Source organism: Salvelinus fontinalis, chromosome 5 (assembly GCF_029448725.1).
Source record: "Salvelinus fontinalis isolate EN_2023a chromosome 5, ASM2944872v1, whole genome shotgun sequence".
NCBI lineage: Eukaryota > Metazoa > Chordata > Actinopteri > Salmoniformes > Salmonidae > Salvelinus > Salvelinus fontinalis.
In genome coordinates, this window is record NC_074669.1 from 46,941,622 (window position 1) to 46,958,746 (window position 17,125).

Sequence of the window (17,125 nt, forward strand, 5' to 3'; positions counted from 1 at the left end):
CTGCCTCAACTAACAGACTCTGTACCAGCACCCCCCTGTATATATTGTTATTTGTTTACTGCTCCTCTTTAAATACTGTTACTTTTATCTCTTATTCTTATCCGTGTTAGTAAAACGTTTACTGTTGACAGGAGAACAAGAGGAGACAATAGGACGAGGTGGATAATTTTATAATAAGGCCGTTTAATCACATGTAAAGATATCTTAGTAAAATCTTGCAGCAAGGCTCTTTCTGTCTGACTCCTATTGAATCGTCCGGGAAAGAGAGCAGTTTCCAGAATTGTACAGTACTATATAGACAACAAGCAAAGTAGGTAGATCTGCGAGTCCGACCTTCCGATTGGTCGATCTGGGTCTTGGGTAGTCCTGATCAGGCCTGGTGTCCACGTTCCATTGGTTCCTGAGATAGTTCTTTGTCCTGAGGTCCAACCATGGGTTGGGTGTGTCTGTGTGATTGTCATGGGGGAGGGGAGTTGTGGGTGTCATGTATATGTCTAATGAGTCCAGCATATGTCCAAGAGAAAGAGGGAGTGTGTATGTTGTGTCAACTATAGCTAATGTTGAGAAGTTGTTAAAACAAGTTACCAATATCTAATACAATTTCTTACATCCGTATTTTTTTTTAACTGCACTGTAGGTTAGGGGCTTGTAAGTAAGCATTTAATTGTAAGGTCTACCTACACCGCATGTGACTAATACAATTTGATTTGATTCGAGGGGAAATTGTGAACCAATGAGAAATATTAATGCAAAACTGGGGCTGTCGTTTGGGAGGTGCCTGCAACACGGATCCAATTACGATCTGTATATTGCGTCAAAGGGTGGGGGCTCAAAGCTGTGCGTTTTAATACTACTATGAGTCTGCGTCCATGACCACACGGAATTGAAATGGCGGAGACAACAGATAGAATGGAGGTAAGCGCAGCGGTGTGGTCGAATACATTTTAAACAACATATTTGTTTCTGTAGGTTAAAATCTAAGTATTTTCACTAAGCTAAAGTAACTATATGTCCAATGGCACTGTAGGCCTCGGAGCATGCTATTTGGCTAGTTCAGAGAACACACGCACTTCACTATCAAAGCATCCATTTTAGCCAGGCACCATCTAACGTATACTGCAAGGCTCATTCATATGTCGCCACATTTGCTAGTACAGCAAACTCTTACTCTGTATACGCGGTTGTCATGTAGTTCTAGTTACTGAATTATGAATACAATTGGGAAATTGAATACTAATGACAGACGTATATGTTGTGATATAATCATTATCAAGCCATCGCTAGCTCGTGCTTCGGGTAGAGCCCGCATGGGTGCCAGGTTAGTAATGCTAACTAGCATTTCACAAGGCACATCTGGCATTTGATTTATGTAGCCCAAGTTCCGTTTTAATCCAAGTATGTGTCGATAACTAAATACATGTAATAATTGTTAGACATTGGTTTTAACTCTAAATTGTGCTACTTACGTTAACCTAACCGGCAGCCCGGGAGGATTTAGACGCCACTATTTTGGCTAGATAGCTTTGTGGCCAGCCAATTCCTTGAATAAGACATGGCCCATTTCAATTATGGGAGCTCGCAAGTAACGTTCTTATGTTCAGCGCGCTCCATTCGGTTACCAAATAGTTTTCTACGTTTATTTTCTGGCCCAACTTTACATCGGTCAGTGAAGGCCTAAATCACCATGTGCTTTCTCTCCCTTTGTGCTCGGAGAAAAGGAGAGCTTCATGCACTACACTGAACTTGGACTTAACTACAACTACGTGAATTTAACACCGTACGCCCAAATGTAACTAAATATTTGGAAGAATTGTCCTATGAACATTAAATGTTATACGCTTTGAGCAACTTAAAGAAATGAACACAATTCACATCTAGAATTATTTTATCAGCATATTTTGCCTGGCTGTAACTGGTTTGCATGGAGAACCTTCATACGTTTTCATTGTTCCCAGTCTGGTGCTGGTTGTGACTTATCTCTTTTGGTGAGATTTCTCAGGGGGAGAGCTCGGCCAAGCCAGCAGCAGAAGACATGACTTCTAAGGACTATTACTTTGACTCATACGCCCACTTCGGTATCCATGAGGTAGGTATATTTGAAAAATTGTGCTTGTCATACATTTACAGTTGAAGTCAGAAGTTTACATACACTAAGGTTGGAGTCATTAACTCGTTTTTCAACCACTCCACACATTTCTTCTTAACCACAAGTCGGTTAGGACATCTACTTTGTGTATGACACAACTGTTTACAGACAGATTATTTCACTTACAATTCACTATCACAATTCAAGTGGGTCAGAAGTTTACATAAACTAAGTTGACTGTGCCTTTAAACAGCTTGGGAAATTCCAGAAAATGATTTCATGGCTATTGAAGCTTCTGATAGGCTAATTGACGTCATTTGAGTCAATTAGAATACCTGTGGATGTATTTCAAGGCCTACCTTCAAACTCTGCCACTTTTCTTGACATTATGAGTAAATCAAAAGAAATCAGCCAAGACCTACAAGTCTGGTTCATCCTTGGGAGCAATTTCCAAACGCCTGAAGTTACCACGTTCATCTGTACAAACAATAGTATGCAAGTATAAATACCATGGGACCATGTAGCCGTCATACCGCTCAGGAAGGAGACGTGTTCTGTCTCCTAGAGATGAACGTACTTTGGTGTGAAAAGTGCAAATCAATCCCAGAACAACAGCAAAGGACCTTGTGAAGATGCTGGAGGAAACGGGTACAAAAGTATCTATATCCACAGTAAAACGAGGCCTATATCGACATAACCTGAAAGGTCGCTCAGCAAGGAAGAAGCCACTGCTCCAAAACCGCCATGAAAAAGCCAGAATAGGGTTTGCAACTGCACATGGGGACAAAGATCGTACTTTTTGGAGAAATGTCCTCTGGTCTGATGAGACAAAATAGAAATGTTTGGCCATAATGACCATCGTTATGTTTGGAGGAAAAAGGGGGAGCCTTGCAAGCCGAGGAACACCATCTCAACTGTGAAGCACGGGGGTGGCAGCATCATGTGGGGTTGCTTTGCTGCAGGAGGGACTGGTGCACTTCACAAAGTAGATGACACCATGAGGGAGGAAAATTGTGTCTATATTGAAGCAACATCTCAAGACATCAGTCAGGAAGTTAATGCTTGGTTGCAAATGGGTCTTCCAAATGGACAATGACCCCAAGAATACATCCAAAGTTGTGGCAAAATGGCTTAAGGACAACAGTCAATCAATGTATTGGAGGGGCCATCACAATGCCCTGACCTCGATCCTATAGAAGATTTGTGAGCATAACTGAAAAAGCGTGTGTGAGCAAGGAGGCCTACAAACCTGACTCAGTTACACCAGCTCTGTCAGGAGGAATGGGCCAAAATTCACCCAACCTATTGTGGGAAGCTTGTGGAAGGCTACCCGACACGTTTGACCCAAGTTAAACAATTTAAAGGCAGTGTTACCAAATACTAATTGAGTGCTTGTAAACTTCTGACCCACTGGAAATGTGATGAAAGATATAAAAGCTATTATTCTGACAGTTCACGTTCTTAAAATGAGGTGGTGATCCTAACTGACCTAAAACAGGGATTTTTTTTACTAGGATTGAATGTCAGGAATTGTGAAACTTAAATGTATTTGACTAAGTTGTATTTAAACTGCTGACATCAAATGTTTATTTGGTGAGAATTGGTACCACAACAAATGGTTGAAATGTGGAGACTCCTGTCACAGTGCTTTATTGTGGTCAGCACATCTGTGCTAAAATACAATGGGGCTAATAAGAGGCTTCGATGGGTGGTACATTGTCAAATGTTCAGTCATGTATAAATCCCAGTTGGAGTGACTCAACTAGGTTGGTGTTGCCTTAACTAATGTTCCTCGTGTCCTGCTCTGTAGGAGATGCTGAAAGATGAGGTGCGCACCCTGACCTACCGGAACTCAATGTTCCACAACAAGCACCTGTTCAAGGACAAGGTGGTGTTGGATGTGGGCAGTGGGACTGGCATTCTCTGCATGTTTGCAGCCAAAGCTGGAGCCAAGAAGGTCATAGGTGTAAGTACCCCCACCTTGTTTGCATGTGGAGAAGAGACTCATACATACACAACTCATTTACTGCCATGCACTGTTAGTCTGTAGTACGTTTAGAACTTGTGATACAGCTTCACCATTCTATATGCGATATGTCCCGATTGTCATACCATATTGTGTAAGGCACACCTGTTCTTAATCTGGCGCAGATGTGACTGCTTTGCTTCAAGACCTGTTTTATTTGCTTAATCATAATGAACATAGAAAGCCCATGAATTGCCAGTAGACTTCAATTCCCTTGATGGGTGCACTAAAGGATACCATGGTTCTGATTAGTTGTCATTAACTAAAGGCCTGCTGTCTAACCCTCGCTTCTATGTTTTCAGATTGAGTGCAGCAGTATTTCTGACTACGCCGTGAAGATAGTCAAGGCCAACAAAATGGACCACAGTAAGTCAGTACTTTTCACCTGCCACTTCAGTTTTAAGTCACCCCTATCCTTCACAATGCTTCAACCTGGCTTGAAACAATGTTGTAACTAATTTAGTTGTAATGCTTCTCCTTCAGTTGTGACCATCATCAAGGGGAAGGTGGAGGAGGTGGACCTTCCTGTAGAGGGAGTGGACATCATCATCTCAGAGTGGATGGGCTACTGCCTCTTCTATGAGTCCATGCTCAACACTGTCATCTACGCCAGGGACAAGTGGCTGGTATGTTCCTGTCTGTATATTTAATTAGTACATTATGGAATAGACTTAAATGCTTGAGTGTCTTAATTGCCATCTTTCCCTATACTGAAATTTTCAGGGACAAGTGGCATGTGTTAAACTCTGTTTGACCGTATACCAAGGCTTTTAGGAGATTCAGTTCCTGACTTGCTGTGGAATTGCCCATAAAGTAAAACTCATTCCAGTGGATCTCGCCAGTGCCATGCTGGGGTGATTTATTGGGAACATTTCAGCTATGGCACTGGTTTAAACTCGACTGTTGTCCATACCATGGATAAGTGTGTCCTGTAACAATATTCAGTCTGATCAAATTATGCATTTGAGTGTTTTAGATTAGTGTTAGACTTTGTCTGGAGTTGGCTTCTCTCTTTTGGAGGCTCAACGCCCCTTGCAGACTGATGCATGCACACCACCAGCAGTCATTGTTCCATGATTCCACACAGCTGCAACTAAATGTCAGGCCTCTGAATAGCCTGCTAATCTGTCATTCCTAAGTGTATTAACCTGCCATGTTCTTTTTCCATTTCTCCCTTTCTGTCTCCCAGAAACCAGAGGGCCTGATTTTCCCAGACAGGGCTACCCTGTACGTCACAGCCATTGAGGACAGGCAGTACAAGGACTACAAAATCCACTGTGAGAATTCCTCTAAATTTTGGGGTAATGTAGTTGGTGTGATTTGGCCAGCGTTGTATCCATGTTTTTGGTTGGAGATGAGCTAGTCAGGGGACTTGTGTCAGATTGGATTCTGTGGTCAAGGACTGTCATGGCCCTTATTGAACAGATTCAGCTAACTCTTAAGGTTGAGTGTCATTGGAGCCAAAGGCTACTTTTAATGACTGTCATCAGCAATTTGGGAAATAACATTTACTTGTACTGTGCTTGTATTAAGATCACTTTATGTAAATTGCACGCAAGGTCACACCAAAATTTAACTCACTTTTAACCTAACCCCTCCGAAAGATACATGCACATGTTTTGGAGATGTGCGGCAGGATGCCGCACTGGGGGCCGGGGAGTTAAGTGCCTTGTGCAATGGTGTCTGATTTGATACTAGCTAGGCTACCTGCCACCCCTGTAATAGTTAGCCATAATGCTGGTCTAGCTAACTAGTCTGGACTTTGAAGTGTGCATTTCTAGACCTAGCAAAGTTTTCTTTTTCCTTCAAAGAACAATGCCTGGATGACAATTTAATATTAAGTTACTTTCTAAACTAGCCGTCTGCCCAGTTGTGGTGGTAACCCCCTATTTCTTCTCTGTAACAGGGTGGGAGAACGTGTACGGCTTCGATATGTCCTGCATCAAGGAGGTGGCCATCAAGGAGCCCCTAGTGGACGTGGTGGACCCCAAACAGCTGGTCAGCAGCGCCTGCCTCATCAAGGTGAGTCAATCACACTCAGAAGCCTCCCCAATAGTTCTGTGACCCCCCCCCCCCCCCAAACTTGGAATCTGGTTACTTGACTGATGCTACTGTGACATTTTGTATCGGCACCATATCTCCAGTTCAAACAGGATTTTGCCTTGTCATCTGAGTCTCCCCCCTCTCTACATTGTCCCTAGGAGGTGGACATCTACACGGTGAAGATCGACGACCTGTCCTTCACCTCACCATTCTGCCTGCAGGTGAAGAGGAATGATTACATTCACGCCCTCGTCACCTACTTCAACATCGAGTTCACGCGCTGTCACAAGAGGACGGGCTTCTCCACCAGTGAGTCTTTAGGGCCCCCCCCCGTAAACCGCCTGCACTACAATAATAGATTTGTTCACTGAATCCTCATAAATTAAGTCTATGGTAAATGACAGCACACAAGTAGTCTTTAATTGAGAGAATACATTTGACTCTTTTTAAGGGCTATATTTTTTTCTGTTACGTGAAGTCATATTAGACTTGTCCCGTTTCTCCTCTCCCCAGGTCCAGAGTCCCCCTACACCCACTGGAAGCAGACTGTATTCTACCTTGACGACTACCTGACTGTGAAGACTGGAGAGGAGATTTTCGGCAACATCAACATGAAGCCCAATGTCAAAAACAACGTAAGAAAGAGGAAAAACCTCCCAGTCTTAAATTTGTTGGGATACCTTTTAGTCCCCAAGCCCACCCTTTTTTTTTTTTTCGTTGGTTTGTCTGTCTTGTAAGGCTGGGTGTTTACCCTTTTCCTGGGTATAATTTTCCAACCCTAGAAATGATTAATCTTCTGTTCTGTGGTTTAAAGCTGGGAGTTTATCCAGTGTCCACTCTTTTAACCTGTTTCTGTATGTCTGTTTTGCTTGCAGAGAGACCTCGACTTCACAGTTGACATAGACTTCAAGGGTCAGCTCTGTGAGGTGTCCAAGACCTCAGAGTACAGAATGCGTTAGGTGCCCCCTTTTCCCACACCTCGTGTGTTTTGTGAAAGGGGGAGTGCTGAAGGAAGAGCAGCGGTCAGTGTGTGTCTGTATGATCACTTAATTCTCATCCTCCAAAACTAGTACTCTTAAGCAATGTTTGAAATATTCTGTTTTGCTTTCTTGTAACGTTTAATCAGATGTTCTGAGGTTTAAAACAACCAGTGGAAAGACATGGCGACTCATTGTGCAATAGTCACTGAAATAGTGTTTTTTTTAAATATTTTTTTTTACACATGTGCTTATGTCTATACGTTCAGCTCATGATCTTAGTCTGTGCTTACACTCAAAGCGTGCACACACACACGCTGACCCCCTCACCTGCCTGTACATAGTGTTATTGTTCAGTCATTTTGGCCTCTCTTACAGTCCTGGATCTTGTTGACTTGGCAACCCCCCCCCCCCCCCCCATTTTCAGAAGTGCCTCCTGTGACTGGTTTCTGAACCCCCCCCGCCAGCCAATTAGATTGTCTATTGGGTGGGATGCAAGTCAGCCGTTGGTGTATTAAAAAATTCTGATTGAGAGGAAATCCAATTACAATTGTAGCTGTGATATCATGACATGGAGCCTGCCTCAAGATGAGCTGAGTGGCCCCATAGATAATCATGTCTGATTGGGTAGCTCTGCTGATGACCTTGCACAAGACTGACCGTAAGCGTTTTGTTCTCATCCAGCAGGTGGGGGTGATGTAGTCTAACCATGAATCAGTTGTAATTTCCCCCTCATTCAGATTGGATTTTGCTGAACCTGTTCTAGCAATCAGAATTCATAAGAGCCCGTAGCATTGGTTTAGCCGCTCCCAGGGACCCTTGTCTGGTTTGCCCTCTAGCGCAAATTGCAGCACTTAAATCTGAAATGTGTGCCAGTATAGCCAGACCGCCAGCCAGAAGGGGCAGATGTCTAACTCTGAGATTGGTTATCACCAGTTGGCTATGCAGGGTAGAGATGGGTCAGACCAGACTTTCATGTTATGTCTTTTTGGCCTTGCTGCTTCATGCGGCTTGAGTGCGGACCATCACACTTTTTAAAAATTTATTTATCTTTTTTAAAAATAAAGTAAAACCAGAAAATATAATTTGTCTGTCTTTACACTTCTGTTCAGAATATTTAATGGTTCATGTCTTTATGGCAATTGGAATGGAGTTGGCTCTGAAGAAAGCATTCAAAAATAGAGGACACATGGCCGGTGTTGCTTAAACCTATCAGGGTTTGTGTACTCCCTTATTAAACTACTTGGCTTATCAGAGTCCATTTGTCATCAAAAGTGGGGACTGTTTGAAAATAAATCGGGTTAGGTTTGTTAATGATATGCAACAGTCTTTTAAGCAGTGGATGTCTCGACAATCTGCTATACGAAACAAATGCAACAATTTCAAGGATTTTACAGCTCGGAAGGAAATCAGTCAATTGAAATAAATGTTAGGCCTTAATCTATGGATTTCACATGACTGGGCAGGGGTGCAACAATGGGTGGGCCTGGGAGTGCACAAACCGACCCACTAGCCAATCAGAATGAGCCCCCCCCACACAAGCTTTATTAGACATACTCCTCAGCAACCCCCCACTCCCAAAGAACCACATTCTCATTCAATAATAACAAACGGTAAAACGAGTTTTGACTTTTGAACAATATACATACATCACATTTGGTCAGTAAATTCATAAGAGTGCAAGCGAACGAGCTGCGACGAGGTAGGCCTATTCATTCAGCACTTTCAAAACGGAGACCGACAGATGTTCAGAAATTCAGCAAGATGTTGGGGCTTTAACTTTACTCTTAAGTTACCATACAGACTCGCTTAGCTTACCATTTGCAGTATTTTAGACCACATAGGCCTAATACAACATGGTTACAGACCCAACAACATATAGTATCCCCTCAAGAAGAAAAACACAAAGTAAGCAAAACAAATAATTGCAATATTGCCTAAAATGATTAAGATACTGATAGACCTATAGTATATAATCAATAGGCCTATATCAATTGAAGTACAAACTATGGCTTAAAGGAATGATGAGCGGATAAGTGGCATTCTGTAATTTTTACTAAGTCCTTAATGCGCGAGCAAAGACCGAGGGTAGTCAACTATTTGTTCAGCACTTTTGTAATGTACAGCGGCAGAATTCAGAACATGGGTTGTTACAGTATTCTCCCTGTACACAAGTCAGAACCATATAAATAAAGGGCATGTAAAAAAAACAATGAAAGCTCTTACAATATTCAGTAACATAAGAAATGCACCACAAAGTAGGTGGTGGGGGAAAGTTACCAAATGGTGAGGCACATGGGCTACGAACAGCTTACTACACAACAGCTCACAGCTTACTACACAACATACAACATACATTTAGTATTACTTTCTTAGCTACAGTATACATCTCCCTGGCATATTACGTAATTTACATAGTCAAAGTCTGGCATTCTCTGGATTTATGGAGATTTCAAGACACCTGGGAAGATAAAATCATGGTGTCAGTTATCTTCAGGTCGGAGCTCTAGATAGAGGCTAGAGTTCCTGACTTGGAATTCCGTGTTGGATGACTGTTCAAAACCTATTTTCCCAGTCGGAGCTCATTTTCATTGTTCCCAGTTGTCTTGAACTCACTGAAGTCTGAGATTTCTCAGTTCCGAGTGTCCAGTTTTGTAGGCGGCAAAAGTCATGCTGGATTGACAGTGTAACGGATGTGAAATGGCTAGTTAGCGGTGCTGCGCGCTAATAGCATTTCAATCGGTGACGTCGCTCGCTTTGAGACCCTCAAGTAGTGGTTACTCTTGCTCTGCAAGGCCGTGGCTTTTGTGGAGCGATGGGTAACGACGTTTCATGGGTGACTGTTGATGTGTCAGAGGGTCCCTGGTTCGCGCCCGAGGTTGGGGCGAGGGGACGTACTAAAGTTATACTGATAAAACAGCATGGCCAATGTATTCAACCTTTTCTGGCCCATGGTGTTGCGTGTGAATGTGTATTTTAAGCTTGGAAAATAGACCCTTAAACCCAGACTTCGACCACAAACCCTATCCACTGAATAGCAGACAGGGGAAGCAAAATAGTGATTGCTTTACATCGCTTGCAGTTAGCCGCTGATTCCTTCTAAACCACTCATTGTTGAATTTGTGATTTCCAACTTGTGTAATGTTTATGGCGAGAGCACCGATTAAGTTTTATCTATGATTTCTCTTCATATGACAAGGATTGAAAAGGATTTGCCAGTAGATTGTCAACATGATTCATGACAATGACTGCTTGTCTAGCTTGCTAGCTAAGATTGTGAAAGTATGATGTTGACATGATCAGCCAAAGCCCGGACTTGAACCCAATCAACCAGAAAATAGCTGTGCAGCGAGACTCTCTCCATCCAATCTGACAGAGCTTGAGAGGATCTGCAGAGAAGAATGAGAGGAACTTCCCAAATACAGGTGTGCCAAGCTTGTAGCGTGATACCCCAAAAAACTTGAGGCTGTAAAAGCTGCCAAAGGAGCTTCAACAAAGTACTGAGTAAAGGGTCTGAATACTTATGTAAATGTGATATTTCATGTAATGAAAATTAGCAATGTCAAAACTGTTGTAAATAACAATTTATTCTTAACTGACTTGCCTAGTTCAATAAAGGTTAAATAAATACAATAAAATAATGAGGAGAAAAACAACTATTTAATCCATTTTAGAATAAGGCTGTAAAGTAACAAAATCTGGGAAAAGTCAAGGGGTTTGAATACTTTCCGAATGCACTGCAGATATACAGTATCAGTCAAAATTTTGAACACTCCTACTCAAGGGTTTTTATTTTTTACTATTTTCTACATTGTAGAATAATAGTGAAGCCATCAAAACTATGAAATAGCACATGGAATCATGTAATAACCAAAAAGTGTTAAAAAAAATCTACGTATATTTTATATTTCAGATTCTTCAAATAGCCACCCTTTGCCTTGAGGACAGCTTTGCAAACTCTTGGCATTCTCGCAAACAGCTTCACCTGGAATGCTTTTCCAAAAGTCTTGGAGTTCCCACATATGCTGAGTATTTGTTGGCTGCTTTTTCTTCACTCTGCGGTCCAACTAATCCCAAACCATCTCAATTGGGTTGAGGTCGGGTGATTGTGGAGGCCAGATCATCTGATGCAGCACGCCATCACTCTCCTTCTTGGTCAAATAGAACTTACACAGCCTGGAGGTGTGTTGGATCATTGTCCTGTTGAAAACAAATGATAGTCCCACTAAGCGCAAACCAGATGGGATGGCGTATTGCTGCAGAATTCTGTGGTAGCCATGCTGGTTAAGTGTGCCTTGAATTCAAAATATATCACTGTCAGTGTCACCAGCAAAGCACCATCACACCATCACTCCTCCTCCATGCTTCACGGTGGGAAAATGTAGAGATCATCCGTTCATCAACTCTGCGTCTCACAGCGGTTGGGATCAAAAATCTCAAATTTGGACTAATCAAACCAAAGGACAGATTTCCACCAGTCTAATGTTCATTGCTTGTGTTTCTTGGTCCAAGCAAGTCTCTTATTTGTGTCCTTTAGTAGTGGTTTCTTTGCAGCAATTTGACCATGAAGGCCTGATTCACAAAGTCTCCTCTGAACAGTTGATGTTGATATGAGTCTGTTACTTGAACTCTGTGAGGCATTTATTTGGGCTCCAATCTGAGGCTGTTAACTTGAATGAACTTGTTTCTCTTTGCTTATTTGAGCTGTTCTTGCCATAATATGGACTTGGTCTTTTACCAAATAGGGCTATCTTCTGTATACTACCCCTACCTTGTCACAACACAACTGATTGACTCAAACACATTAAGGAAAGAAATTCCACAAATTAACTTTTTACAAGGCACACCTGTTAATTGAAATGCATTCCAGGTGACTACCTCATGAAGCTAATTGAGAGAGTGCCAAGTGTGCAATGCTGTCACCAAGGCAAAGGGTAGCTACTTCGGAGAATCTCAAATATAAAATATATACACTTTTTAGGTTACTACATGATTCCATATGTGTTATTTAATAGTTCTGATGTCTTCACTTTTATTCTGCAGAAAATAGTGAAAATAATGAAAAACCCTGGAAGAAGTAGGTGTGTCCAAACTTTTGACTGGTACTGTATATATAAACTTCAAGAAAAGCAATTTTTTGTGCATTAAAATAACATAAAATTGATCAGAAATACAGTGTTGACATTGTTAATGTTGTAAATGACTATTGTAGCTGGAAACAGACGTTTTTTTTTATTGGAATATCTACTTAGGGGTATTATTGGCCCATTATCAGCATCCATCACTCCTGTGTTCCAATGGCACGGTGTGTTAGCTAATCCAAGTTTATCATATTAAAAGGCTAATTGATCATTAGAAAACACTTTTGCAATTATGTTAGCACAGCCATAAAACTCGCCTTCTTTAGAATAGTTGAGTATCTGGAGCGTCAGCATTTGTCGGTTCGATTACAGGCTCAAAATGGCCAGAAACAAAGTCCAATGGCTTGATGGTAGCAGCTGTTAAGAAGCCTTTTGGACCTAGACTTGGCGCTCCGATACCGCTTGACGTGCGGTATCAGAGAGAACAGTCTATGACTAGGGTGGCTGGAGTCTTAACAATTGTTACGGCCTTCCTCTGACACTGCCTGGTATAGAGGTCCTGGGTGGCAGGAAGCTTGGCCCCAGTGATGTACTGGGCCGTACATATTATCCTCTGTAGTGCCTTGAGGTCGGAGACCGAGCATTTGCCATACCAGGCATTGATGCAACTAGTCAGGATGCTCTCGATGTTGCAGCTGTAGAACCTTTTGAGGACCCATGCCAAATCTTTTCAGTCTCCTGGGGGAATAGGCTTTGTCATGCCCTCTTCACGACTGTCTTGGTGTGTTTGAACCATGATAGTTTGTTGGTGATGTGGACACCAAGGTACTCTCAACCTGCGTCACTACAGTCCGTCGATGAGAATGGTGGCGTGCTTGGTCCTCCTTTTCCTGTAGTCCACAATAAACTCCTTTGTCTTGATCACGTTGAGGGAGAGGTTGTTATCCTGGCACCACACAGCCAGGTCTCTGACCTCCCTGTAGGCTGTCTCATCGTTGTCGGTGATCAGTCCTACCACTGTTGTGTCATCGGCAAACTTAATGATGGTGTTGGAGTCGAGCCTGGCCATGCAGTCGTGAGTGAACATGGAGTACAGGAGGGGACTGAGAACGCACCCATGAGGGGCCCCCGTGTTGAGGATCAGCATGGTGGATGTGTTGTTACCTACCCTTACCACCTGGGTGCGGCCCATCAGGAACTCCAGGATCCAGTTGCAGAGGGAGATGTTTAGTCCCAGGGTCCTTAGCTTAGTGATGAGCTTTGAGGGCACTATGGTGTTGAATGCTGAGCTGGAGTCAATGAACAGCATTCTCGCATAGGTGTTCCATTTGTCCAGTCACTCAAGTCATAGACTGTTTTCTCTGCTACTGCATGGCAAGCGATCCCGGAACACCAAGTCTAGGACCAAAAGGCTCATTAACAGCTTCTACCCCCAAGCCATAAGACTGCTGCACAATTAATCAAATGGCTACCAGACCATTTACATTGACCCCCACCCCCATTTGTTTTGTACACTGCTGCTACTCGCTGTTTATTATCTATGCATAGTGTGTTCCCCCCTTACCTCCATGAACAAATTACCTCGACTAACCTGTACCCCCGCACATTGACTCGGTGCCGGTATCCCCTTATATATGGCCTTGTTATTTTATTGTTACTTTTCATTATTTTTTACTTACAATTAGATTTCGTGCACCAGCTGTTGTTTACAAATATACACAGACCGCCACTCCTTGTCTTACCGGAGTCAGCTGTTCTATCTTGCCGATGCAGCGTAAAACCCGCCAGCTGTATGTTATTCATGTCGTCTTTCAGCCACGACTCAGTAAACATAAGATATTGCCGTTTTTAACATCCTGTTGGTAGGAAATACGTGATCGTAGTTAGTCTATTTTGTTATCCAGTGATTGTACATGGCTAATAGGACTGATGGTAAAGGGAGATTACCCACTCGCCATTGGATCCTTACAAGGCACCCCGACCTACGTCCCCGATATCTCCGTCTCTTTCTCCTTTCGAATGACGGGGATGAGGGCCTTGTTGGGTGTCTGAAGTAAATCCTTTGCGTCCGACTCGTTAAAGAAAAAATATTCCTCCAGTACGAGGTGCGTAATCGCTGCTCTTTTCGGTCATAAGAGACGGTGGCAGAAATATTATGTATAAAATAAGTTACAAATAACGTGAAAAAACACACAATAGCACAATTGGTTAAGAGACCGTAAAACCACAGCCATCTCACCCTGTGCAAGTATCAATATACTTGCACAGTACAGCTTGGGCTGGCATGACTGTGAAAGACCAATATGGTATTTATTATTTTAGGTCATTCAGAGTGTATGTTACTGTTGCTCAGAATTTTTCACACAGGGCACTTTTTCTTTACTGGGCGGGCCATTTGGATAATGTTTGGTGAAATTACAGTATATTCACTTCTCCGGGCACCACTACACCACAGCACATCAAGAGACTATGACTGATTGCTTGGCCATATTCTCAGAATGCCCAGATATTAGATTTATGTCCCAATGTGGATTGAAGTATAGAATGTTAGATATTTGTCAGCCTATGTGGACAACTATGGCTACAGGGTCTTGTACACTGATCTACTATGCCATGAATCTTGGTCATATATACTCTATGATACTCTCTTGCCTGAATTGACAACTTGTCTGGCCTGGATGGCCATATCATCTGAGTAGGTTAGAGTGCATATGACCCAAAGGGGGCTGGTGGGAGGAGCTATAGGAGGAAAGGCTCATATATATATTTTTTTCTTGTTTTCTTTCAGCCAACTTGACACAACTGTGGGAAGCATTGGAGTCAACATTGGCCAGTATCCCTGTGGAACGCTTTCGACACTTTGTAGAGTCCATACCCCAACGAATTAAGACTATTCTGAAGGCAAAAGAGGGTGCAACTCAATATTAGGAAGGTGTTCCTAATGTTTTGTGCACTATATTTTTGCTAGCTATCCATCTGATTGATGAAGTAGAGAAAATGCCATAGTTCGCAAGATTGAAACTGCTGGGGGAAAGCTAGCTAACCTTTGCTGATGTTAACTTCCACCATCAGTCTGAGTTGAGTTCACCTTAGCTAAGTGGACTGTAGCTAGGTTTCTAGAAAATAACAACTAGCTATATAATTGTTAGTTATATTTTAAAGACTAGTTACTGATATTGAACACTTTTTGTCAAACTACTTTGTTCCCCTTCCTGTTTATAGATGAATTGGTGACTGAAAAATTTAGCAATATAAATACCCCTCCTGATTTCACTGCATATAATTTGGGTGATTTGGCTTGTGCACATTTAGCTGAGTGTTTCATTATTTAGTTAAGTTACTGACTGACTAGGCTTATTCTTATTCATGTTTTTGTTGTTGTTGCATTTCAGGTGGAGAGTGAGTGGGATCACAGAAAGCAGCATGCTGCTGACCGACCAGGGCCCATATTCATAAAGTATCTCAGAGTAGGAGTGGTGATTTAGGATCAGTTTTGTCTTCACACAGATTATAAATACATTGACAAGGGGGAGCTGATCAGAGATCACTATTCCTACTCTGAGACACTTTGTGGATATTGGTCCTGGAAGAAAGCTGTTGCCTAATACTTTGCACAGCAGTCGTTCACCACAGTACCCTAGAGGTATTACAGTCAATGATTAATAACTGAATATTGTATGTAAATTGCAATATATTTGTTGTTGAAGTATAAAGACATGTTTCAAAACAGGCTCGAAGGGTTGGTTGTCTCGAGGTTCCTCGGGTCTCCACTGAATTGGGTAGATCCGCTTTTAGTTTTTATGAGCCCCGCTGCTGGAACAATCTGCAGATCTCGAAATTGGATGTTCTGGTGGCCACTCAGGCAGTTTAGTGTATTGATTGAAGACCTGGTAGCTGAGAGATGTAGATGTTATCTATGATTCTATTTTTGATTTGTGTATTGTAACTGTTGCTTGTATTCTATAAAATTTGTAAATTGTAAAATGCAGGGCTCCCTTGTAAAAGAGACCTTGGTCTCAATGGGACCCCCTGTTGAAATAAAGGTAAAATCAAAATAAATATATCAATGACACTTAAGAAAGGGTTGGATTTTCAGTAACGTGCAGTAAATGCTAACACGGCTTTTGTGATTACAGGTACATAATGTATTTATTGTAATCTCCCTGTCAGGCTAATCAATGTATGCTGTGACATGGGCCTGGATGGTGAGACATCTTTTTCAAGCTGCCTAACAGAATACTGTGGCCTTCAGTGCTACCGGAAGCAGTACAGCAACACCCTCTCTCTCTCACAGCCATTCTGTCAACATGTATTCTTCCCATTGAACAATGGGGCAAATAGACAAAGTGAATATGTCAGTGCTTTCGCCTGTAGAAGTTTGTATGAATTTGAATGGTCAAATTCATACAAACTTCTACGGGCGAAAGCACTGATTTATATTCACTTTGTCTATTTGTTCTGTTCTTCAATCTTGACTGGGATATATATTTTAGTTCACACACCTGTGTGATGTGTCTGATATACAGTACCAGTCAAAAGTTTGGACACCTACTCATTCTAGGGTTTTTCTTTATTTTTACTATATTGTAGAATAATAGAAAATACATCAAAACTATGAATAACACATATGGAATCATGTAGTAACCAAAAAAGTGTTAAACAAAGATTCTTCAAAGTAGCCAACCTTTGCCTTGATGACAGCTTTGCACACTCTTGGCATTTTTTTATTTTTATTTTTTTTAGTCATTTAGCAGACGCTCTTATCCAGAGCGACTTACAGTAGAGTGCATACATTTTTTATTACATTTTTACATATTACATTTTTTTTACATACTGAGACAAGGATATCCCTACCGGCCAAACCCTCCCTAACCCGGACGACGCTATGCCAATTGTGCGTCGCCCCACGGAC

The 17,125-nt window shown here is 42.0% G+C and overlaps 2 protein-coding genes across 8 annotated transcripts in view; one reads left to right on the forward strand and one right to left on the reverse strand.

Annotated features, from left to right (window-relative positions):
- The window catches only part of LOC129855713 (AP-2 complex subunit alpha-2-like), a 72,361-nt gene extending 58,297 nt beyond the window's left edge, over window positions 1-14,064 (reverse strand). For 2 of the 3 annotated variants that reach the window (XM_055923662.1, XM_055923660.1), the window contains exon 1: window positions 13,956-14,061. In XM_055923662.1, the coding sequence (XP_055779637.1) occupies window positions 13,956-14,046 (91 nt within the window). In that variant the 5' untranslated portion in view covers window positions 14,047-14,061. Of the gene's footprint in view, window positions 1-13,955 lie in introns of all 3 variants that reach the window. The other variant, XM_055923658.1, reaches the window with a different exon arrangement.
- On the forward strand, window positions 808-16,294 carry LOC129855714 (protein arginine N-methyltransferase 1). Of its 5 annotated transcripts, XR_008759551.1 has the most exons (11): window positions 814-915; window positions 1,991-2,086; window positions 3,897-4,052; window positions 4,415-4,478; window positions 4,596-4,738; window positions 5,302-5,413; window positions 6,019-6,134; window positions 6,314-6,464; window positions 6,669-6,790; window positions 7,031-7,177; window positions 15,002-16,294. XR_008759551.1 is itself a non-coding variant. In XM_055923666.1 (10 exons), the coding sequence occupies exons 1-10, from the start codon at window positions 889-891 to the stop codon at window positions 7,112-7,114; spliced, it is 1,062 nt and encodes a 353-aa protein (XP_055779641.1). In that variant the 5' UTR covers window positions 808-888; the 3' UTR covers window positions 7,115-8,217. The 5 variants fall into 5 exon arrangements, 4 of the variants coding, with proteins under 4 accessions (XP_055779641.1, XP_055779643.1, XP_055779640.1 ...); XM_055923666.1 differs by lacking the exon at window positions 15,002-16,294 and having other exon boundaries at window positions 808-915; window positions 2,000-2,086; window positions 7,031-8,217; XM_055923668.1 differs by lacking the exon at window positions 15,002-16,294 and having other exon boundaries at window positions 808-915; window positions 2,000-2,086; window positions 5,302-5,389; window positions 7,031-8,217.
- The last annotated feature ends 831 nt before the right edge of the window (window positions 16,295-17,125 follow it).